The sequence below is a fragment of the Perognathus longimembris genome, chromosome 7 (genome assembly GCF_023159225.1).
Source record: "Perognathus longimembris pacificus isolate PPM17 chromosome 7, ASM2315922v1, whole genome shotgun sequence".
NCBI classification, from domain to species: Eukaryota; Metazoa; Chordata; class Mammalia; order Rodentia; family Heteromyidae; genus Perognathus; species Perognathus longimembris.
This window is the reverse complement of record NC_063167.1, coordinates 76721240-76746736: the sequence shown is the minus strand read 5'-3', so window position 1 is coordinate 76746736 and position 25497 is coordinate 76721240. Positions and strand designations below refer to the sequence as shown.

Sequence of the window (25497 nt, the reverse complement as noted above, 5' to 3'; positions counted from 1 at the left end):
CTGGGTGGAGGGGTAGGTCTCAGTGAAATGGTTCAAGTCTAGGAAGATGCTCGAATCTTATCCACAAAGGTCATCCTGTTTAAAACTTCATGTAGAGTGTGGGCTTGGCAGGTGGCCCTGCCCTCCCAAACCAGAGCACTGAACAAACCACGAACCACACACCACTCTCCGTTATCATCATGTGCAAAGAAGAAGAAAAGTTCCTTAGCTGGCTACTTGTGGCTCGTGCCTATAATCCTAGCTACTCCAGAGGCTGAGATCTGAGGATTGTGGTTTGAAGCCAGCCTGAAAATGAAAGCCCGAGACTCTTACTTCAGTTAAACACACACACACACACACACACACACACACACACACACACACACACACACACACACGCCACAAATGAAGGTGTGGCTCAAGTGGTAAAGCAGGAGTCTTGAGTGAAAATCAGCTGAGAGACAACTCTCAGGTTGTGAATTCAAACCCCACCACCAAGAAAACTCTTTCTTCTTTTGCTGTGACAGTATTTTAGACATGTAATATAGTAGGTAAATCAAGCATATTATTTTTAATTGCAAAGGTGGTATTATTACTGGTATTATTATTATTAATTATTATTGTGGCTATTTCTTCATTTCTGATACTTTGTCCTTCCCACAGTTTAGCAAGGGTGTATCGAGATTTTCGAGAAGTCCTCATGGATGCGCCCGAGAGCCAGCATCTTGGCCAGGTTTGGACAGAGCTCCGCACCTTAGCCAGGCTCATGGACACCCTGAGGACTCATCCTGAGAGCTTTGCAGGTAAGCTGAACCTCTGGATTCTCACTCATCACTGCCTCCTCTGTCAGAGACTGAAGGGCTAAGGAAGGATGGGGAGCTTGTGTAGGAAAAGATGCAAGAAGGAGCGGAAAGGCTGAAAAACAGCATGGTGGTCACCTTGGCAAAGAGCTTTTCTCTATACCAGCCTAGAAGGTAGAAAGTTGGGCAGAGTGTCCAGAAGGGTCGCTTTCCAGGTTGAGTCTAGAGATACAAAGGTGAACACTGAGAAATGGTGCTATGGAAAGTGCAGGTTAGCATGGGGGAGAGAGTTTACAGTGCACAGCAAAGGTAAAAGACAGAGAAGTGACTAGGAGCATATAGAAGCCATTCTAAGTATCACTGATGGGCAGTGAAGGTCAGAGATCCCATATTTATTGTTATATAACAGTGCACAATTGTAAGCTAGGCCTAGTAGTACTCACCTTTAATCCGAGACCTTGTGAGGCTAAGGCAGGAGTATCATGGGTTCAAGGCCAGCATGAACTACACAGCAAGATCCTGTCTCAGAAAGATAAACAAACAAAAAAGCAGCACAACTATAGGATTTCTCCCAGTGATATTCAATATGTAGGCCAAAATGGGACAGATAGAAAGCTGAGTGGTGTGGGGCTGGGGACTTGTAAGGAAGTACCACAGAAAGCCAGAGAGACTTGGGGACTGAAGACCGTGTTTATATTAGACACATCAGGTCCAGGCTGCATAAGGATGCATGATAAGCCAGAGGTAATGAGATGAACTGGGGCAATGAAGAGGCAGAGAATAAAGGTCTCAGGGCCACCCATGCCTCTGCTTAAGGGACTGAGAAAATGAGCAAGGTGGAAGGATTGGCAATGGTAGTCAGAGACTGAAATATTTGGACCTAGGATTTCCAAGGCAGCCAAGCAGAGTGGTAAGAACTTCCCGCCCTTGGCCATGGGGAATTGGACAGAGGAGTAGGTGTGTGGAGTGGGTAAGGCACAGGAAATGGAAGTCAGACTGCAGACAACCATGGAAGCATTGAGGCTGTGCAGGAAGATGGCAGAGGCCAGGCACTCTGGCACAGAGAACCATTAAGAATCAGGAATAGGGCTGGGGATATAGCCTAGTGGCAAGGGTGCCTGCCTCAGATACACGAGGCCCTAGGTTCGATTCCCCAGCACCACATATACAGAAAACGGCCAGAAGCGGCGCTGTGGCTCAAGTGGCAGAGTGCTAGCCTTGAGCGGGAAGAAGCCAGGGACAGTGCTCAGGCCCTGAGTCCAAGGCCCAGGACTGGCCAAAAAAAAAAAAAAAAAGAATCAGGAATATTGAGGAGGAAGGTTGGAGGAATGTCCTCGAGTTTCTCCCATTCACAGTAGAAATTCTAGAAACAACCAAGAAACAACAGCAGTAACAATGCCAACATGGCTGCTTCTTCTTCCTCTTCCTCCTGCTCCTTCTGTTTCTCCTCCTCCTCTCTTACTCCTCCTCCTTCTTGGTTCTGGTACTAGGGCTTGAATTCAAGGCCTGGGCACTGTCTCAAGGCTGGCACTCTGCCACTTGAGTCACAGCTCTACTTCTGGTTTTTTGGTGGTTAACTGGAGTTTCACAAACTTTCCTACCTGAGCTAGCTTCAGGCCTTGATCCTTAGATCTCGGCTTCCTGAGAAGCTAGGATTATAGGCATGAAGAATGAGTAGCAATGGGCATTTTGATAGTAAGAAAACAGGTGACACACCAAGCAGAACCCCTCTGCCTCGAGTTTAATAAGCAGGGGAGCTGGACACAGCTGCTCAGGCCTTGGACAGAGAGAAGACCCATTAGAGGGGTCTGTGAGGAGACAGACTTTTCATCCAGTACTGTATCATCAAATTGAGCTGGGCTGGAGGAAGTGGATGGGAAGTAAGTCAAAACCACAAGTTCCCCAAGGTTTTGTGAATAAGAGCCCAAATCACTGCTTCCTAAGGCCAGAGCAGGACGCTTGTGGCATGTCAATAGTCCCTTTACAGCCCTTCAGGCCGTCCATAGGTGAGCAGCGGGGGGCCTGGGGACAGGGGACTGGGGAAGCCAAGCTAAAGCTCCCAGACTGCAGAATTGCTGACCTCAGGGCACTAGAGAGGACAAGACTGGAACCCCAAGTGAAGAACACATGTCTTGAATGAATTCCAGACTGGGGACCTCTGCCCACGGGCAGAAGGCAGACTGTCCAGGACAGTTCCTCAGGTGAACCTTTGAGAGCAAGGTGGGTGGCAGAGGGTGTGTGTGTGTGTGTGTGTGTGTGTGTGTGTGTGTGTGTGTGTGTGCTTTTGCCAGTCAGTCACCTGGGAAAGTATGCAGCCCTTGCCTTTCACTGCAAACCTGTCTCGCTGCATTCTCAGCAGGGGAGGATTAGGGATGAAAGACCAGACCTGGGCCAGACCCTCCTCCCAGCCAGCCCTGTGGTCTCTTAATCATCTTCAACACCCCCTCCCCCAGCCCTCAGCTCCCCTCAGCCCCCACTTGGCCTCTAATCTTCCCAGTGAAGAGAACAAGAAGAACAACATTTTAAACCAAATGTATTTTTCTTTCCCCAGGCCCACAGTTCACATTTCTCCTCCAGGAATCTAATGAAGCACCTGTCTGCTATCACCTCTGCCTCTTAGTCTGGGGGCCCCAAGCATTCCCAGCAGGATGTCCCCCACCTCCTTCACTCCCCCCCCCCTCCATCTACCACCCTGTCTTCTAGCACATGTTGGAACAGCACCCCCTGCCACCTGCCCTGATCCCCAGGGCCTGGGCAGCCCAGTGACCTGGGTGGTACATTGAAGGATACCCCTGGCAAAATGACTGCTGGTGCCCCAGGCTTGCCCATCCCCCAGTGAGGTATTTGTAGGTAAGGGCAGCTGAGTGTGTTAAAGAATAACTCAGAGATAAACAGTCAGATGGGGACCTACTCCCAGGTCAGGACCACAAGTATTTACTGAGTGCCTTGTGTTTCATTCAACAGACATTAACTGAGACCCTGATTCAATGTCAGGAAATCCGAGAGCCATGACCTCTAAGGCTTACCTCTGTGCACCCAACACTGGGATGGGGTGGGATAGGATAGTATGGGATTGGATGGGATGGGAGGGGATGAAGGGTATAAAGAAAACAAGATCCATAACCTCCAACTCTCAAAAGACCATGTCTAAACTGGGCATTAATGGTTCACACCTGAAACCCTAACTACTCAGGAGGCTGGGATCTGAGAATAGCTGTTCAAAGCCAGCCTGGGTAGGAAAGTCTAGGAGACTCATCTCCAATTAACCACCAAAAAGCCAAAAGTGAAGCTGTGGCTCAAGTGATAGAGTGCTATCCTTGAACAATGACGCTCAAGGACAGTGCCCAGTGCCCAAGTTCAAGCCTTGGGAGCAGAAAATTAAAGAGAAAGAGAGAGAGAGAGAGAGAGAGAGACTATGTCTGCAAGTACATGTGCATGCACATTTGTGTGTGCACACATGTACACACATGTGTGGGCTGGGAGAAAGGGACCACACAGCATCATGGAAAGCTGCAGAAAAGCATGTGACACTCTAAAGGAGCAATGGAAAAGACCAGTTGGGCTGATGACCCAGAATAAGAAGGAAGGCACAGGGAGCTGAGTGTGGAAGATGACAGGATGTCGTCCAAAGGAGGAAAGACAAGCGCAGCCAACAGCAGGGGTGGGGGAAGAGCGCTGTGTTCAGGTTCTCTCAAAGTTCTTGGACTTTTTCCAACTTATTGAGCACAACTCCAAGGGTACCCAGGTTAGCATGCAAGGCTGCTGTGTTGGAAACTCAGGGCCCTGACTCACAGGTAGCCTTGGGAGCTTGTCCCTTGTCCCTTCATGAGGATATCATCAATAATATTGATCTGATCACTTAGACTTTTTGGTTCTCTGGACCAGGGAGAATTGAGGTGGAAAGGGTGCCAAGGGGAACAAGGCATTGGATGATTCAAGCTAGAGAAAAAAGTAGAAGCTAAATCGCCACCCCATCTCCTGGAGAACCTGGGGTGTAGGACAGGGCCTTCACACACCCAACACTTTGCCTTCATGTTGAAACAGCTTCTAAGGCCAGTATTGGTGGTTCACACCTGTAACCCTAGCTATTCAAGAGGCTGAAATCTGAGGATCATGGTTCAAAGCCAACCCCATCAGGAAAGTCTGTGAGACTCTTATCTCCAGTTAACCAGCAAAAAGCTGAAAAGGGAGGTATAGTTTAAGTGGTAAAGAGTCAGCCTTGAGTGAAAAAGTTAAGAGACAGTCCCTAAGCCCTGAGTTCAAGCTCCAGTATTGACACAAAAAGAAAGAAAAAGAGAAAAGAAAAAAGAAAGAAAAGGCTTCTAGGCCTTGTGAGTTTGTTCCTGGCCAATGTTATCAGCCATAGCAGTGGCCACCTTGAGGCTGAGCATTGGCCCTGGAAAGAGGCCAAGGAGAAAGGTGCAGGTTTGGACCCCCTGGGAAGAACAGAAAAAACACTGTCAGGAATGGAACTAATACTGTTAGACGTAAAGGCTAAGCACTTCACAGTCCTCCCTCCTATGTGGAGAGTGTGGACAAGGGGAATGGCTCCATCACTTGCCCCAAGGCCACCTTCACTGTGAGACATCCTTTAAAGATCTCCTTCTAAAGGAATTCCTGATTCTGGCAGGTTTTGAGTGAAGCTGGAGAAAATGTGACTGAGATTGACCAGGACAAGCCCAGGCAGCCGGCCTGGCTCTCCTCTTCCCCAGTGAAGCTCGTCTTGCCCTTAATAATCCCATCTCTGTTTATGCATGTTAGTGCTCTGAGCTTGGAGTCTGAACAGAGATGTCAGGAACGCCAAGAATTCTCTACCCATCCCAGTGGCAGTGTGGAGCACATGGATCTTCTCCAGTCCTCTACTGGGTTTCTCAGAACCATGGATATTTGGGGGCCAGATAGCTCTTTGCCTGGGGGAGAAAGAGAGAATTGTCCCATGCATTGTAGAACATTTAACCACATCCTGGCCTCTACCCACTAGTCCTGCCCCTGCTAGGTCAGCCAAACACATCAGCAGCAATTGCCAAATATTCTGGAATGGGCTCAAATTGCCTGCTCAGTTCCCATCCTACCTTATTGAAAGCCACTGTTCTACACCAATCCCTCCAAGCCCCCCAACCTGCCCACCCCTGCTCACCTGTCCCACCTGCAATCCACACTGAGGTACACCTAGCTGCCTCGGCAGTAAATGCCACCAGGACTGTGTTGGTGACATCTGCTGGCCAGGACCTGCCCTCCAGGTGCAGAGACACCTGAGAGTCACGTTGGAAATGTTTCTAATCAAGTCTAGCTGCTTTTCTGTGTGTGTGTGTGTGTGTGTGTGTGTGTGTCTGTGTGTGTGTCTTTGTGTATCTTTGTGTCTCTGTGTGTATGTGACCATCTCCTCTTCAAAACTGTTCCTTCTCTCTCATTCATCTACAGGAAGAGGAATACAAATTCGAGATATTTTAAAAGATGAAGAGACACTGACGTTGTTTCTTGTGAGGAACATTGGTTTGTCCGACTCAGTTGCCAGCCTTCTGGTCAATTCCCAAGTCCGCATGGAACAGGTCAGTGGGCCTGGGGGAGCGGAGAGGTGAGCACAGTGCCTGAGAAAGGCAGGGGAGACCATGGCTGTCTCTTTTCCCTCTGGCTTCCACATTTAGAATCCATGACTCATATCCCATATTTAGAAAAATACCTAAGGTTCCTCCAGATGAAGAACACTGAAGCAGAAACACACACACACACACACACACACACACACACACACACACACACACACACACACACTCCTCCTGCCATGCTCAGAACTTGTTCATTACTGGAAGGAAACTGGGTTATCCTGGAATCCTGCCACTCAAACTCCCCTGGAGGGCTGGGGGCACTGCCCTCTAATCCTTCACTATTCAACCCTTCAGGGACCGTCTAAGGTATTGGAATACAGTGAGAAGTAGACAGGCAAAGCCTGTGGATCGGGGCACTCACTCTCCATGGGTGCAATGGCAGTAACAATGCCATCGGGACTGTCATGTGTTTCTCGGTGACCAGGAATCACTGGGGAGGACAAGGCATGTGCTAATGTGGTTTCTGGGAGCCCATCCTGAAGTGTACTTTACCGTCCCTTACTGAGATGAGGATAGCCATGCACAAACCTGGGGTGGCCGGGAAGCTCCACTGTGTGCTGAGTACGCCTCCTGAAGTCACAGAATCTGAAAAAGGCCACTTCTGCTCCCTGGATGTTTTCTTCCTGGTGCCAGGCAAACTACTTCATCTATGATCCTGATATATCTCTGACCTATATATCTCCCACAATTTACTTCCTCCATTTCAATGATTTCCTATGTTTGTACAGAGCATTTTCACCACAAACATCAGTTCGTTTCTTTGTCTCTCACAACAATCCTAAAATGGGTCAAACAGATGGGGGAAAGGAAGATGTCTGATATCAGAGGAAGATCATTTTTTGCCCACAGCTACAAAGCTAGGAATTGTCAGAGTTAGAGTCTAGTTCTTCTTACTAACCCTGATTTCTGTCTTCAGTCCAGTAAAATCTGGAATGGTACTCAAAGAATCCCATAGCACCAGCAATTTCTGAATACGTATTAGAAATGCCAGTTCTCAAGCCCCACCCTAGGTCAGCTGAACCCAAAGCTCTGGGTTTTGGGCTCAGCTGTCTGTGTTAGCAAGAACAGCAAAACTGGGTTGGGAATGTGGATTAGAGAGAGCTTGCCTAGCATGCATGAAACCTTGGATTTGATTCCTCAGTGCCACATAAAGTGAAAAAGCCAGAAGTGGTGCTATGGCTCAAGTGGTAGAGTGTTAGCTGTGAGCAAAAGAAGCTCAGGTCCTGAGTTCAAGCCCTGGGACTAGAAAGGAGGGAGAGAGAGAGAGAGAGAGAGAGAGAGAGAGAGAGAGAGAGAGAGAGAGAGAGAGAGAGAGAGAGAGAGAGAAAATGGCACAGCAAAGCTTGGATGAAGGAGCTGCTGCTATTGTTTGGTGTCTCTTTGGGTTCCAACCCAGGCTCCTGAGTATATGAGGTTTTGGGTATGTATAGCATAAGTAGAACACAAGATTGGCATCAACTAAGACCCAGATACCTTCCCCACTTGCTTCCTGTCCAGATCTGACCCTCTCCTACCTCTAGAGTAGACCAAGACATAAACAGAATTGCAAAACCAGTGTCCATTTTGAGATAAAGATGTGAGCCCAGAACAGGGAAGGAACCCCAGCCCACCTGGTTCATATCAGTTTGTTCATTTGGTGATTGTGTGTGTGTGTTGTTGTTGTTGTTGTTGTTGTTCTTGGGGCTTGAACTCAGGACCTGAGCAATGTCCCTGAGCTTTTGTGCTCAAGACTAGCTAGTTCTTTACCACTTGAGCCACAATGCAACTTCTGGCTTTTCTTTTCTTTTCTTTTTTGAGTAGTTTATTGGAGATAAGAGTGTCACAAACTTTCCTGCCCAGGCTGGCTTCAAACCACAATCCTCAAATCTCAACCTCCTGAGTAGTTAGGATTATAGATATGAGCCACCAGCATCTAGTCCATACTAGTTTTTAATTGCCCAGATCTTGAAGTTTTTACTGGCCCAGATGAGGGAATCAGGGTCATCTCCTGGTGAGAGCCTGAGAGGAAGGCCTGCCTGCCTGGCACAGGTGGGGCGGTGTCATGGGCACTGATGGCTCGTTTTTCCACTTCTCTTTCTCTTCAGCCCATAAAAATCCAGTACTGGCAATGCCTGTGCACATTTTAGTTGGTAGTGAAAGGGAGACTGAGATAAGGGCAGGAATTTAGGGGAAATTTCTTTCCAGTTCCTACTGACATGACCCTTGAAGCTTAAGTCACTTTGCTTCCGGCAACCAGAGCTGAGGCCTTCCAAGGGGCTGGGGTCACCAGGTTGTGCCTTTTGTCAGAGTGTGGCTGACTCCTAGTCGCTGTAGAGATTAGCAAGCCCCAGAGCTTCCAGAGTTTTTCAGAGGTCATTCATGTGGACCCCTCACTTCACCTCCCGCCCCCCTCACTGCTCAGACTCTCCCAGCTCACCTCCTCTCAGCCTCCATCGGGCTCTGGAACTCTTTACAGTGGGGCGGGCCACTAGATCTTCCACCACGATGGCCATGTCTACTGTCACCGTGACTCTTGGCTGCACTACTGACCATCCTCAGTAAGCAGGGGAGGAGTCTGCTGCTTTACCATCAGGACTAGATCTTCTTAGTCCTTTCTGCCTGGCATCTGAACACCACTTGAAAAGGAGTCTTTTCCTTATCCAGGCCTCTCTCCCTCCCCCTAGTCTTTCGAAAGTTCCCAGGGAGTGGTAAAACTCTGGGGTTAGATCTCAACAAGACCACAAGCTTCACCAGGACCTCAAGCTAATTGTGGCACGCCTGTTTCTACATTCGCAAAGGGAAATCATAAAGCATTTTCCATGTATGGTGGTTGTGGAGGTGGAAAGAATTCATATAGGTGAGAAGCATTTAGCATGATGTCACACAGTACACACTCAGAAGTGTGAGCCACATTCACCAGCTCTTCCTCTTCTTTAAATGCCTGCATTTCCAGCACTCTGGAGAGCCTCTCAAAGGGCAGGAAAACCACCTATCTGTCTATCCAGACTCACCTTCATGGCCCCGGGCACAATGGGAAGTCCGTGAGCAGGTGTTGAGAAGTGACTGACTGAGTGGGACTTTTCATGGTGTCCCAGTTTTCTGGCTAGCTAGCTGTGAGTTTCTCATCCGCTCACTCTTCCTCTATCTTCTGTCTTCTATCCATCTTTTCTGGAGTCTAAGAGGCTTGAATGCATTTGTTGATGGTCTCCACTTAGAAAGGTTTCAGCCTCTGGGATTGGAGATGAGGATAGGGTTTACCTGGAGAAAGAAGTGAGGTGAAGGCAGAACAGGAAGACTGTGGAAATGCACATCCGCTTAGAAGACCCAGAGGGGAAGAGGCTGCCAACTATCTATCATCGGTGTGATGATCGGACAAACATCCTAGGAACTGTGTGGTTTGGGCTATCCAACACATAGGGTCATGGCGGTGGGGGTGGGGGGTGGTGGAGAAAAGTACCTAATTAAGTAATTAATGGATATTCAGGTGAATAACAACAAAAACTTAGTACAATTATATTTCGTTTAAACCTTGAGAATTTATTAGTTTTTGAGGTGTTGTTGTTTTTTAAGTTTAAATTTAACTAGGCATCTGGTATTTTTATGAGCTAAATTTGGTAAGAGTAAAGGGAAAAAGTGGGTCATTGACCACTACCAGTGCTTTCTCTCTACTCCTCCACCTCTGCCTCTGAAGTCTTGATGGTTCTTTAGCATCATATGCAGAGATCTACCGTGTGTGTGTGTGTGTGTGTGTGTGTGTGTGTGTGTGTGTGTGTGTTCTGGTCCTGGGACTTGAACTTGGCTGTTCCTAAGCTTAAGGTTAATGCTCTACCACTTGAGCCACAGCCTCACTTCCAGCTTTTTTTTTTTTTGGTGCTTAATTGGAGATAAGAGTCTTCCAGGCTGGCTTTGAACTGTGGTCTTTAGATCTCAGCCTCTTGAGTAGCTAGTAGTACAGGCGTGAGCCACCAGCACCTGGCAAGATCTATCAAATTCTTTAAAGACTCTTCCTTTAATAAAGTACAGTTTGGGAGTGTTTTGGTATCCTGTTACTTCTGGAACAAATAGCTGTGAGCTTTATGGCCTACACAGAAGGGTTTTATTCTGTTCAGAACTCTGGAAGTCAAGGTGCTGGCAGAACTGCATTCCTATTGGGAATCTAAAGGGGAAGTCAATTTTCTTGCTTTTTCCAGCTTCTACAGACCGCCTAGATTCCTTGGCTAATGGCCTCCTCTACATTCAAGGCCAGCAATGACTCATCTAGCCTTTTTCTCATTATATTGCTCCAATGCTGTTTCTTTCGTCTCCTTACATTTGTCAACGATCTTTTATGATGATATTAGGCTAACCCAGATAATTCAAAATAATCAGGTTATTTTAAAGTCAGCTAATTAGCAACCTTAGTCTATCTGCACACTTTTTTTTTCTTTTTGGCAGTACTGGAGTTTGAACTCCAGAGTTTTGTGTTTGCTACTCTATTACTTAACCCATGACCCCAGCCTTTTTTGCTTCAGTTTATTTTTCCCTCTTTGCTTTAGTTTTGTTGTTGTTGCTGTTGTAGTTGTATGCAGATAGGATCTTGTACTTTTTACCTGGGGCTGGCTTTAGGCCTAGATTCTCCTACCTTGCCTTCCTTGTAGCTGGACTATAGCTGTGACTAATGCACCAAGCTTTGTTGTTATTTGTTTGTTGCTTTCCTTTTTTTTTTTAACTGATCTTCATTAATAGTACAAGGAGGCTTCATTGTGATCATTCCATAAATGTGTACAGTGTATTTTTAACAAGTTCACCCCTGAACCTCCATTTTCTTTTTCAGTTTGGTGGGTTTCATTACGCTCTCTTCATATATATAGCTTATGAGATAGAGTCTTACTTTACTTTTTTCTCAGACTGGCCTCAAGCCAAGATCCTCCTATCTCTACCTCTTTCATAACAATTTGCCATGTTAATTCCTTGTTCCATGGACTGGGATATCCCCACAGATCCTATGGGTTAGGACAAGGGCGTTATTATGCAGAAGGGTGGCAGTATTTTCCTACAAGTGTTGCCTCTCCTCCCTGCAGTTTGCTCACGGAGTCCCAGACCTGGCACTGAAAGACATTGCCTGCAGTGAGGTCCTCTTGGAGCGCTTCATCATCTTCAGCCAGCGTCGTGGGGCACAGACTGTGCGTGACACCCTGTGTCCCCTCTCCCAGGGCATCCTACAGTGGATGGAAGACACTCTGTATGCCAACGTGGACTTCTTCAAACTCTTCCGTGTGGTAAGGGAAGAGCTCTCTGCTCCCCGCTTGATGATTCCTGGGACATGCAAGCTGTCAGGGTTCATGAATGTGAGCCTGGTGCTCAGGACAGGCTCCAAGGAAGCTTCTGACTCCTGGGGCCCAAGGAATCTTCAACAATAGTTTTTCTAGAATAGTGGCCAGGGTTAAGAGTTGCTATTAGATTCACCTCTATATATGTGGTATGGCATGAGTGTCTACTTCAAGTGTGAGCCACTGCCTCCTCCAGGGTGGGTAAGGACAGAAGAGGCCTGGCTTGGTTTCCATGCTACTATTTCCCAAATCAGTGTTGTTATTCACCCATCATATATTCTTATACAATAAGAATAACACTATAGAACAGTAGGAAAAGACACAGGAAAAGGTCTATGCAAAACATAGACTGCGTGCTTCTTCTTCTTCTTCCTCTTCCTCCTGGCTGGGCCAGGAGACCTTCCTTCTCTGTTATCTTGGGAGATTCTTCTGGAAGTGGCCATAAGCCACAGGTTCAGCAATACTCCAGTCCTTCAGAGCAGATAACATATACAATATTTCTAGCCCTGAGTTGTGTGTTTTCTTCTGTCGGTATTTTAATTGTGGAGAATGTCAGTCACTAAATAGTCAGGCATATGTATTTTGTCTACTTTTAAGATGACTCTCAAGTCCTAGAAAAGTCAATTTACAGCTTGCCTTTTAAAAAAAGGAAAAGGCTTTAAAAAAAAAAAAACAGAATACAAGACCACACACTTGCTGGAAGAGTACTTTCTGAATCCCCTTCACACTTTCCCTTGTTCAGTTTCCCCACTCATCCGGGTTGGCCTCCACATGGGTGCCAGGGGTCAGGACCTGGAGATACCACCACTGCCGAGAACCCAGGACCCCAGGAAAGGTCTAAGGCTTCCCAAGGTTCAAAGAGAATTAAAAGCACTGTGGCCAAAACATTTCTGCTCCAAGTCATAAAAAGACTCCAATTTCAGATACACTCTGGTTTGTTTCAGAATCAGACAGAAAAGTAAAATGACAAAGAGGCCTTATTCTGGGTAGCTGTACCACAGTCCTGAGCTACAGAGTCCCAGGCCCCCCCCCAACAGGAGCACCAGGGGCCCCATGGACCTGTGAGGCAGCATGAAGAATATCTGTGAACCCCATGAGCAGGGCCAGGTTGCCCTGGTGCCCAGCACCACACAGGCCCCAGTCATGAAGACGTGACCTTGCTTCCCTTCTTGAGATGCTTTGGCCAGTAATAGGTAAATGTGCCTCTTGGAGTATGACTTTCAATTCTGGGAAGGCAGCGCTGGATGTGGTTAGACAAGAGGGCACCAGGGCAAAAAGTTTCCATTAGTAACTAGACTTTGTGTTTGTCAGCTTTCTGTTACTGTAACTAATGCCTGAGGCAATTACAAAGAGGAAATCACACCGTTTCAGAGGTTCCAGTTGATTGGGCCCATTGCTTTGGGTCCTATGATGAGGCAGCCTATCATGGTGAAGCAAAGGCACTCACCTCATGGCCAGTAAACAAACTAGAGTGTGAGAAAGAACCTGGGGTTGGTCCTACCATCTCTGTCATTCCCAATGACCTAAAGACCTCCCACTGGGCCTTACCGCTTACAGGTCCCATCACCTCCCAGAAGTGCCTAGATGAGGGCCAAGCCTTTAACACTAGAGATCCAAACTAGAGAAGATTCCAAACTCCACTCGCTGCCTTTGTATGTTTACTTAGCAGATAAGAAAGACCAGAAAATCTTTCCATCTACTTTTTGGGGGGTTCAGACATCAGGTGTTAACTTTTGCCAGTTGCCCTCACTGACATCACTGGGTCCACCTGACCTCTGCTGGGCCCAGGGTGTCCACTTGCCATCTCGTGCTCACGTGCTCACACCTGATTCAGGTCCCTGCCAGGGCGGGTGGCAGGATGGGCCCAAGGCTCAAACCCTGAGCCTCTCTCACCTTCACCCAATTCCTAGCCCTGAGATCAGTGAGCAAGTCCATTCACAGAAGTGAGCTTTGAAACACCAATATTAACAAGTTCTGTCCCAGGAAAGTAGAGACACTAGGCTTTGCTATACTTGAATGGCTTGCAGGAGCTTTTAAAGCTTCACGTACTGGGAACTCATAAAATGCATGTCGATGTTTTGGGGAACTTTCTAGATAATTCCAAATTCCCACCAGCATCAAGAATCTCTGGCCTATAACAAAAGAGTTTAACTTAAAAAAAAAATCTCAGTTTCTGTAGAGATGACATCGTGATCATTGTACTTGGACTTTCATCCTTTTGTCCTCTTCCCAGAACTGGAGAGGACCAGAAACCAGAGTGGACCTGAAACCACCTAGAGGAGAATGCCTCATTTGGGAGGCTGGCCTCAGCCTCTGAGGATTGCTCCTGCTTAACACACTCTTTCTGTGCTCCTGCCCCAAACAGGACATGTGGACCCTAAAGAATGAGTTAACACCCCAGCTGTGACTTCAGGTGTGTCCTTGAAATGTGCTTAGCTAGTGGACAAACGGATAGCACAGCTAAACATGCAAAGAAAACTACTAATAAAGAACTCTTCAAAATGATTGCAAGAATTAAGATGGGATTTTAGTTTAATAGCATCCTAGGAGAATTTTTAAGAGAATGGCCTGAGGCAGACCCCCACCCTTGTGGGAGGAGCCTGGAGCAGCCTCTCTGGGCCAGGCTGTTATTGCAGCTGGTTGGCCCTCAGCCACCTTAACTCCAGCCGGGGAATGCTGGGCCAGTGCTTCTCCCGGGCTGTTTCTCATGAGCACGTAGCCAGTGTATAAAAAAGGTTTTGTGAAACGCTAAGTGAATTCTCATTAACAATGAAAGAGGAAAAAATCATAGTAAGCCACTGTGAACAGCACCTGCCCTCTAAGGTTGGAGCCCAGGTTAGGGGTGCAACCTCCAGTCCTGGGAACCCAAAGAGCTGAGAGGACTGAGGGAAAGGGGGGATTGACACCAACTGAGAGCAGCTGTGTTTCTTCTGTCCCTTGGAGGTCAGAAGTGAATGTTGTCATCTTCAAACGATTCAAAGGCAATACCCATGGATTACTCCACCCTGTCCATTGTCATAGACAGGCTCTCGCACGGCGTGTGCAGACACACACACACACACACACACACACACACACACACACACACACACACATATTGGTGACCTAGATGGACTAAGAAAGAAACAAGAAATTAGGTGGCTGGATTTTAGTCTCTCTTATTTTCACCTCTGTGTCAGTGTATCATTACTGCCAGTGCCACTTGAAATGTTTACACCTCATAAAAAGTAGTGTGTCTGTCAGTCAGTTTCAGGTGAGGGGTTGGGAACTTTCCCATCTGATTTGGCTCCAGGCTCATGTGCCCTTCCTCTACACCCTCCTACTCCTCCTCCATCTCCATCCCCTCTGTCTTCCCTTCCCCCCTCCCACCCCATGATCCTTCCTGTTTGCTCTCCCACTCTGGTGCACAGCTTTGAAATCTTGCTGAGAAGCAAATCTGTCCCTTCTGCTCTGAATGTTTATTTGTGGAAATTCGGCAGGGGAACTGAAGTGAGTGCCAAGACCAGCCATACTGCTGGGAAATCTGAGCGATCCCCCTCCCTCCCCTTCTCAATGGAGGTTGATGGAGGAAATCTGGTCTTTTGGCTCACTTTTCCTCTGTGTTTTCTTTCTTTTTAATGTTCCTGGTGTGGCATGATTCAGCTTTCTTTCCTTCCTTCAACCTCTACTCTGCTGTGGTTTTTACTTTTCTTGACTTCATTATAGCTCTTGTCCCTGTAAAGCATAGACTGGCTGAACATTGAGTTCCAGAGAAGAAAAAGACCCAGTCCTGGGGGTCCTGACTACAGCTCCTGTCAATGTCCTGCTTCATTCCTGGCTCTGCTCCCTGAATTCCTGAGTCATTGGGAAGAAACAGGGGAGGGTTGCCCACTGCCCAGTGAGCGGGGGAGCTGGCCCTGCTTGCTGCTCTCCTGCTCAGTCTCTGAAGTTGGTTAAGTTTCAACTACGTGTTTTGATTTTTTGGAAGGTTCTTGCTGCATCAAAAGTCTCCAGGAAAGCCCCTGAGCTCCTGGATTTTACAATAAGATCCCCATGGGTGACTTACCATGATTGCCTCTTCTGATCCCTATGTCTCTACCTTGTAGATTTTCTCCTACTTCTGTATGAAGGCTTTGAGAGGAAAGGAAAAGGAGTAAACCAAAAGTGCCAGCAGCACCAGGGAGTAGCAGAAACAAAACTTAGCCAGAAAATAGAAAGTTTTAAAAGTCATTAAGCTAGAGCAAGTGTATTTGATTATAGCATTGGTATTTTTCTCCTAAACCTACAAAAATCAGTGTCTATTGTAATCAATATTTCCTTTGGGTGAATGGATTTCAATAAATAAGAACTAGAAGAAAAATAGAAGAGAGGCTCCTTAATGTACACCAAGTTTATATTAAATGCCATACCAGGATTTATCACCTGAGAGTTGAATTCAGGGCCTTACCCCTTTGCTAGGCAGGTACTCTACCACTTGAACCCCACTCCCAGCCCTTTTTGATGTAGTTTATTTTTCAGATAGGATCTCCTTTGTTCAGAGTGACAACATGAAAAGCCCCAACTTGGGTAGTCATGTTTCCATGTCCCATTTAGCTGGGATTTTCAAGTGTGAACCACCACACCTGGCACGTGCCCTGATTTCTTTTAAGTTCCATATGTACAATAAGCCAAGGGCCTATTTTCTCAGCAGACCAGATGTTTGTTTTATAGTTTCCAAAAGAGAGAAATGTTGAGAGGTGAGAGGTGAAAACATAATGAAGTTGGCTAGGAGCAGACCCCTGGGAAGGCTACTACTTAGGATGCAAAGTCCTGAGGTCTTGGCCTTTATTCAGTCAGTATGATTGAGCTCTTCCATATAAGTGGGTTTTTAGAAGGCTTTTGGCTTCTGATCTACAGAACAGTAGCTCTTCACTTCTTCTTCTTCTTCTTCTCCTTCTCCTTCTTCTTCTTCTTCTTCTTCTTCTTCTTCTTCTTCTTCTTCTTCTTCTTCTTCTTCTTCTTCTTCTTCTTCTTCTTCTTCTTCTTCTTTTTTGGTTTTGTTTTGTTTTGTTTTGCCAGTCCTGGGCCTGGGACTCAGGGCCTGAGCACTGTCCCTGGCTTCTTTTTGCTCAAGGCTAGCACTCTGCCACTTGAGCCACAGCGCCACTTCTGGCCATTTTCTATATATGTGGTGCTGGGGAATCAAACCCAGGGTTTCATGTATACCAGGCAAGTGCTCTTGCCACTAGGCCATATTCCCAGCCCTTCACTTCTTTTCTTAATGGATTTGAATCACTTTTGAGAAGCTTCAATCTTTTCCCCACAGGTACACAGGGAATGGTGATTCATGGAGATACCTGATGGTCAAGAGCTCTCATATTCCAATTTTTGCCTACTTATTATTGATGCGTGTCTTTTCCCTAGGTCCAGTGTAATCAGAATCCTCCTCATCTCTCTTTATGCTATTATCAGTATCCTCTCAAGGAGGGATGGGACCAAGGTTAAAAGGAGCAGAGTCTGGGACAACCCCATGGCTCATACAAGCACCTCTAGTGGCCAGAAGACTGGGTCCTGTTCTAGGCTGGCACCCAGCTTGCTCTTCCTGGAAGGAGACCCCATCACTCCCAAGTCTCATGGGTTGGAGTGAAACTCACATTCGAGATGGGAAAGCACTTGGAAACCCAAAGCATTTTGCTCTTCCTAAAAGCAAGAAGACACCGTTTCTCTGCAGTGATCTCTGCAGTGGTCTCTCAGACCCTTCAGCCTAGAGGAGGTCTGTGTCACAGGGTAACCTATCACCACCCAAGATTCATCCTGCTTTCTTCAGGATGGAAGTCACCAGAGAGAGAGAAAGGCCTAGTTTCAGTGGAGCCAAGGGAATCTAGGAACCTGTCTGTTCACTTACCCCAGGAGCCCTCCCTATGGTTTAGATGCTATTCCTCCCACTGTGGGGAGACAGCACGTCTCAAGGACCTGTCCCAGTAGAGATAGTTTGGCACGCCCCTCCCCCAATCCCCGTGACTGAGTCTGAATTCTCCACTCATGACGCATTTCCTAGTACGCAGGCACTGCTCCTGCTTGCCCCCCTCCTCCAAAGCAGCTTCCTCTCTTTTCATTTGATGCTTAACAACTGTCAGGTTGCAACAAACAGGCTTCAGATTCACATTCCCCCAGTCGCCCAGCAACAACTTCCCTCCCGGATAAACCTGGGCTTCCTGTGGCTGCAGCAATGCAGCCCAGAGCTGAACTCCACAGCTCAGTGCTGTCCACTGCCTCATCTCCACCCCCACCTTCATCTACCCTTCACCTCTGCCCTGGGTACTTTCAGGATAGCCACCCAGCCCATTCTGATCCTCATCCTGACTCCAGAATCTTCCACACACTCCTATAGACCATGCTAATACTGAAACTTTTAACCAGAGGCTACCTAATGACCTTTGCATTAGGTGTATCCTTGACTTCGAAATTAAGTCATACCCTATATTTTTTTACTTCATTTTGTTTCTGCCTCACATCTTGCTTCTCCCCAATGCTGCTGGCACTAGGCCTTCACTCCCAGATTGCCTCTTTTGAATCAGAGAACATAATATAAACAAAACACTCAATTCATATGATTCCCCTTTCATGTGCTGATCGATTGGCAGCTGTTCAATTAACTCATTGAGTCTAAGGCATCAGCAAATACTCAAGATTTTTTAAGGAGCTGATGTGTTTTTTTCTGCTTAGGTTATAAAATATTACACAATCTCAAAGGAGAAAGTATTTTTTGTCCCCAAGGAACTCCAACAGAGGCCTCTTGAAGCCAAGATCCTTTAGCTATTTTCTTAAGTACAAGATCAAGGTTTGGGGATTTCTAAACACCAACCATGGTTCATTGAGTATCTTTGCTGAAGCTCTATTGTATATCCAATCTTCCTAAGAACTCTAGTTAGACCTTGACTTGAATTGGCAGTACTGAACTCAATGATGACATGGAGGTGTTATTTGTTATTTAGGAAGTTCAGATAACTTGCTGGTTTAAGTGTGTGTGTGTGTGTGTGTGTGTGTGTGTGTGTGTGTGTGTGTGTGTTTGTGTGCATTACTTATTGCCATTTTGGTCTATGACCTTTTGCTCAGAAATGTTTCCACATTTCCATTCAAATAATATATAGCCTCTTCTGATTCCTATGCATTCAAATAGATAATGGAAACTAAAGGAAGCAGAAGCCTTAAGACAGTTGTTTCATAATTTAGCTCAACATTAGCCAGATAACTGGTGAACAGATACAAATGGGAGGCTCCCTGGAGACCAGCCCTGTTCTGAGATGTAACATGGCAAATGAAGATGTGAGTACAAGCCTCCTTATCTATCATTTTAACTAAAAAAAGAACTATAAAGGGAAATGCAACTAGAGTGCCAAGCACATGTCTGATTGATGACTATTATGAAATTGTTAGCAGATCAAAAGGAAAGTGTTAGCCAGACACAGAAATGTATCTGGAGCTATGTCTTCCTCTTCCCTCTCCCCTAGATTCCTGACGTTCTTATCTGGCTATCTCTCTGGTCTCACTCTCTTGCTGGCTCTCTTCACATTCCTATCTCCACCTGGAATTCCTGGCCTCCCCTTCTGTCCAGACCCTGCTCTCAGCCTCACAATTGTCAGCTTGTCATCTTGCAAGTATCAACTCAAGTGTCACCTTCATCATCAAGTGTCCCTAGGTAGAGCTGACCATTCCCTCTCTGTAAGTCTCATTGTGCCTGGCAGACACACCATCTCTCATGGCTCCTAAGACCTCAGTAGACTCGGTCTCTTTTCTATTGGATCATAATGTTCTCTTTTTTTTTTCTAATTTTTTTTCAGTCGTGGGGCTTGAACTCTGGACCTGGGCACTGTCCCTGAGCTCTTCAGCTCAAGGCTAGCCCTCTACCACTTGAGCCACAGCACTACTTCCAGCTTAACCACTTCTGGTGGTTAATTGAAGATAAGAGTCTGTTGGACTTTCCTGCCCAGGCTGGCTTTGAACTGTGATCCTCATATCTCAACCTCCTGAGTAGCAAAGATTACAGGCATGAGCCACAGGCACCTGACTGTCCTAATTTTTTAATTTAATTTTTTGTTATTATAAAGGTGATGTACAAAGGAGTTATAGTAATATAAGTCAGGATTGTAATGTTCTTATTCAACATATATTCTTTAAGCACCTACTGTGCAGATGTTATGAGAATAAGTCCTGTCCTTTTGCTTAATCTAGGGGTAATACAGATATATTTGCAAAGACAAATATAGGTGTGATAAAAGTGCCAAGCGTGGATAAAGGGAGCAGCTAGGAGGGGCACCTAAGCCCCAGGGAAGGGAGAAGGAATGAGTTGAGCAGGCTTTCTGCAGAGGTAAGGCAAGGTGGTTTCAGGTGAGTTGATTCTTGCCATCAGGGTAGACTGAGAATGGGAAGTGGTGAGGTGAGTTAGCTGTTTTCTCCCTCAGTGATCTAAAGTGATAACTAGTGCCTAAAGACCACAGTTGTAACAAAGCCTACAAAACGATTTACAACTTGAAGTGAAAAAAAATTTGATTCCAAAATGCAAAGAAAATCTTTAGGATTAAAGTTAATAAACATGAAATTACATATTTAAGGGAAATTATGTTAATTGACTTTATTGTGAAATTCAGTATTCCTAAATGAAAACTTAAAGTCCAGTTTATAGGTCAGGTTTCCCATTTTACACAAATTCTTAACAAATTCCAGAACGAATGTCATATTGTTCATGGAATTAATTAGTCAAAGCCAAATAACTTCAAAGACAAAGTTAAGAACCTTAAAATCCAATGTGCAGATATGTGGCTAGATGTGGATATGAATAGAGACATTAGTGCTTTCCAATAGATGGGCATGGGCATGGAATGCAACTTTAAAATCAGAATGCTTGCAGCTCACAGCCAGGGTATACCCACCTGTAAAGGAGAGGATGGAGAGAAGACGTTCCTTTTGGGTGAAACACAACCACAGATAATCTCAAAACCACAGCCCAGTGAGGAAGATAGGTGACAAACTCAGAGAAATGTTCTGAGCTTGTGACTGATTTACTTGATGTCTAAACTCTTGGGATACATGAATGTGAAAATTCCTTTATTCCTGTGTCTCTGGGCTCCCAATCGCCTCTTAGATTCTTCCTCATTCTCTAGGACCTGGTTGTTTCTTCTGCACAGCTTCTATAACCTCTGGTCATTGATTCTAGCTTCCTCCTGGTGTAGTTTGTCAGGTGTCCCTAGCTACCTTCTCCAGGACTTATGTGCCTTACATTCATATCCAGCAGCAGTTCCTCGACCCCCAGGTTGAAGATCGGGACAGTAGAATGGTATTATGATTTGAATCTGATCTATCTTTCATAGGCTCACATGTTGAACACTTGGTTGCCAGCTTGTCACATTGTTTTGGGAAGCTCTGGAAATTTCAGCAAGTGGGGTCTAGTTGGAGTAAGTAGGTCAGAAAAGTCATGCCTTTGAAGGTGATTGCTTGCCCCCAGTCCTTTCCCTGTGCTCTACCTCTCTACTTTCTGCCCACCATGAGGTGCAGAGCCTTTCCCTTTCCTGTATATCCCTGCCACCATGATGTTCTGCCTCTTCAAAGGCCTACAATCAAAGAAGCCAAGGAGTGCAGACTGTAATCTTCGACACAGTGAGTTGAAATAAAGCCTTTCTCCCCTAGGTTGTTTCTTGCAGGTATTTTGTCAGGCGATGAGGAAAGTAATTTATATGGAAAATGAGGAAGAATCAAGTATAACTCCTGGCAGAGCATGGTATTATTAATTGAGGAAGAACACATGGGAACAGAAGTTAGTTTGGAGAAGATAAATGATTGATATAGAATGTGTAGGATCCAGGCAAATATCTAGCAGACAGTTGGAAGTGTAAGGTTCAAGCTGTGTGGAGAGATCTAGGTCAAATTTAGAAGTTATCCACAAAGAGGTAGCAGATTAAATGAAAATTAGAAAAGAGAGTAATCTAGCCAGCACCGGTGGCTCACACCTATAATCCTAGCTACTCAAGGAGGCTGAGATCTGAGGACCACAGTTCAAAGACAGCTTGGGGGAAGGAAAGTTCATGAGACTCTTATCTCCAATTAACTACCAGAAAACCAAAAGTGGCACTTTGGCTCAAGTGGTAGAACTCTAGCCTTAAGCTAAAGAGCTCAGGGACAATACTGAGGCCCAGAATTCAAGCCCCATGACCAACAAAAACAGAAAAGATAGTAGTCTACAAAGTAGTAGATGTATGGCTCAAGTGGTAGAATACCAGCTTTAAGCAAAAAAGCCAAGGCAGAGCTTAAGGTCCTGAGTTCAAGCCCCAGTACTGGCAGTCCAGAAGAGCATGCAGTATAAGAGAGCAAGGGGACACAGACCCTCAGGGAACCTCAGCTCTTAGGGAGACAGAGGAGGCAGAGGAGCTAATGAGAAAGGCAGAGAAGGAGCAGGGTTAAGCAGAAAAGAACAACATTGCAGGTGTCAGAGGAGGAAGAGAACATGACCAAAAGTACCGAGAAAAGCAGGGGTTTGAGATACACACACAAGAGTAACCAGTGGAAATTCACAGCAGAAGGAAACTGGTTAAATCAGTGTTTTGTCCTTGTAGTGTGTCTTAATGCTTCAGGTTATTGGTGTGTGTGTGTGTGTGTTTCTGTAGGACCCTTAGGTAATGGAGTGATGAAAATTTAAGCAAGTGCTTGCTATGGTCTAAGTGTGCCTTCCCAGAACTCTGACATTGAAATGTTCATCCCTATGACTCTTGGAGATGAGGCCTACAAGAGATGAACAAATCATGATTGAGATTAGAACACTTATGAAGAGATACCAGAAAGTCAGTTTACCTCTTCTATCACATAAAGATAAGAAACATTATGCTCTCCACCAGCAGGAAACAGGCTCTCACATAACCCCAAACCTCCCAGAGCTTTGATTGTTGATTTCCCAGTCTCTACAACTGTGAGGAATAAATTTCTGCTTTTTATAAGCTACCCATTCTACTATAGTAGCCAGAATGGACTAAAACAGTATAGATGCCATATTTTTCACACGAACTATTGTTTAGAGAAGATAAGAACTCCGTTTAGGCTAGATATTCGACAAGCCCTAGCACATCAGCTTGTTTGGTTTATTTAGAACTGTGGTGGAAATATGTAATTGTCAACCAGAGGAAAACTTTCTTTTTTTAAATTAAAAGCTTCTAGAAGAATCCATACCAAAATTTTACTAGTGATTACTCTTGCAGAGGGGTGGGGAGATTTCAGTGAGGGCTTCATGCAAGTGGTTATTACTTGTTATCTTTTTTTTTAAAATGTGACTCTCTGTTGTGTTTATCTAACATTTGTGAGGCCCTAGTTTCCATGGGGAAGAATGGAATGAGGGCCAGAATATTCTATTTCGGATTCAGAATTACCTAAGCATAAATTGAACTACTGAATTAGTAAAATGAATGATTGTGAGTTTTCAAGGGGTCCATTACTACTCCTTCACTACATCTACTTTTTTTGGCAGTACCAAGATTTGAATTCATGGTCTTCTACTAGCAAGTGCTAGGTAGGCTCTCTACTACTTGAACCATGCCTTTTGTGCCCACTGTATCTATTTTTAATCAAACATCAGTATGAGAGAATCTTACAAGATGAAAAGCTAAAGTTTATTTTTTTAAGGCAACTTAAAAGCAGACTTGTGTTTCATAGACTTTTTTAACTGGCTGTTAAGAATTATATAATATCTCTAAAGCAACATTTATTTCACCTCCCAGCACCTGGAGTTTAGGATTCCCAAGTATCTTAAGCTGCTACCAAAAAAATATAATGGATAAGAATTTTATGTGATATGAAAATTATGAATGTAAAATCCTGTCCATAATGAGTATAGCATTTCACGAGTATCAAGTATACAAACAACAATAATGCATCTGCTTGTTGCCACGATTGGAGTATTCCCTTACTTATAAGATATCCTTCTGAGTCTCTGTGATATTAGCACACAGACACACTTCCTATCCATATGGGGCAAGAGAGAGAGATGACAAGTCATCACACGCAAACCCCATTGGTGGAAGGCAAGGAAGGAAATAAACAATGAGGTCAAGCAAAAAGGCTCATATAACTCTACCTGGGAGACAACTCCCTTTCACATAGGTAGTCGTGTTAGGATGAGACTTGAATGAGTAGATTAGACAAAGAAAAATGGACTACGGGCCTTGCTGATTGAGGCCTAACTCCACCTGCTCCTCAGCTTTACCGAGAGCATGACCAGTGCCGCATCACTCAGCACCATACTAGTGAACACAATGCTTGTGGTCCACAAATATTTGAATGAAAATTCCAAGTCCAAAGACTTATGCCCTCTGGGCCTAAAGTCACTGTCTTAAAGCTTAGAACTCAAGCCTGGTGTCAATGGCTCAATCCTGTAACCCTTGCTACTCAGGAGGCTGAGGTCTGAGAATTGTGGTTTGGAGACAGCCTGGGCAGGAAAGTCCATGAGACTCTTATCTCCAGTAAACTACCAGAAAGCCAAAAGTGGATCTGTGGCTCAGTAGAGTGCTAACTTTGAGCAAAAGAAGCTCAGAGACAGCACCCAGGCCCTGAGTTCAAGCCCCAGGACTGGCACACACACACACACACACACACACACACACACACACACACACTCCTTAGAGTTCAATCCTAAAAGATGCTTATAGGATATCAGTGATTTGATTAGTTTTGGATCTATGAAGAATAAAGTCAATCAGGACTTGAACTTAGTTTTCATAAATGCATGGCAAGCGAACGTCACAAAGGCCCTGCTCTCAACTGGAGAGCTGACAAAGAAACTTCTGGCTCTGGCCAACAGTAGATTTAAAACAAAAGTGATGGAACCGGTGGAATCTTCCACGAGAGAGTAGTTTTGAACCGAGGAAAAGAGTCAGCAACGCAAAAAGGGCAACAAGGGGAAGAGTTGTGAGCAATGAAGGAAGCTTGGCAGGGTCCAGAGAGCTCAAGGTGAACAGATGGACACACTTCCCAGAACCTCCTTTACACTCAGCCAGCCCTGCTGGTTTTCATCTTTTTTTGTTGTCTGCTAACTGAAGCAATCAGAATCACTGTAGCGTATTTGACATCACCATGAAATTCTTTGTGATTGACTGACTCAGCAGGACTACTTGGAAGAGGAGCTTTTGATTTTTCACAATTAGGGAAAATAATTTTGTTTCTGAAAAGAATCTTGCAGAAAATTATTGTAATCAAAAAGAAAACATAGGAGACTAGACAGAACTCTGTGTGTGTGTGTGTGTGTGTGTGTGTGTGTGTGTGTGTGTGTGTGTGTGTGTGTGGTACTGGTGGGGAGGGTTAACTCAGTGCAGACACTCTACCATTTGAGCCATGCACTTCCCTAGCTTTTTTTTTGGTTTTAGTTATTTTTTTGACAGTATCTCTTGCTTTTTCTTCCTGGGCTGACTCAGATCCAAATCTTCCTATTTATGCTTCCCATACAGCTGGGATTGTAGTCATGCATTACCACACCTGGCCCATATATTTTTTTTAACATTTATTTATTTATTTCAATTACAGCTTCCCACCATCCTAGACAGAAGTTCTCAAGGTATCAATCTGAGATCCTGGGGGAAAACATTATCTGATATTTCACCTAGAATTCAAGAGGTAAGTAGCCTGATGCTATACATTATAATTTTATTATGTCTTCACAAAATTTACTACATGTTTTAAAATAAGGAAAAGAATATAATTGGAATAAACAATGTGTCTAGAATAGCACAAATCATCAGAGGACTTACAATCAAAACTAAAGTTTTCCAATATTGAGGAGATCCATTCTTTCCTTATGTTCTTAAAATATACATAAACATGCTCTGCCACTAG

At 45.2% G+C, this 25497-nt stretch overlaps 1 protein-coding gene across 1 annotated transcript in view; it reads left to right on the top strand.

The window, feature by feature from the left end:
- Window positions 1-25497, top strand: part of Abca4 (ATP binding cassette subfamily A member 4) — a 126975-nt gene that overhangs the window by 8001 nt on the left and 93477 nt on the right. Inside the window, exons 4-7 of the mRNA XM_048352161.1 lie at window positions 643-782; window positions 6201-6328; window positions 11425-11622; window positions 25189-25278. Coding sequence (XP_048208118.1) covers window positions 643-782; window positions 6201-6328; window positions 11425-11622; window positions 25189-25278 — 556 coding nt within the window. The remainder of the gene's footprint in view (window positions 1-642; window positions 783-6200; window positions 6329-11424; window positions 11623-25188; window positions 25279-25497) is intronic.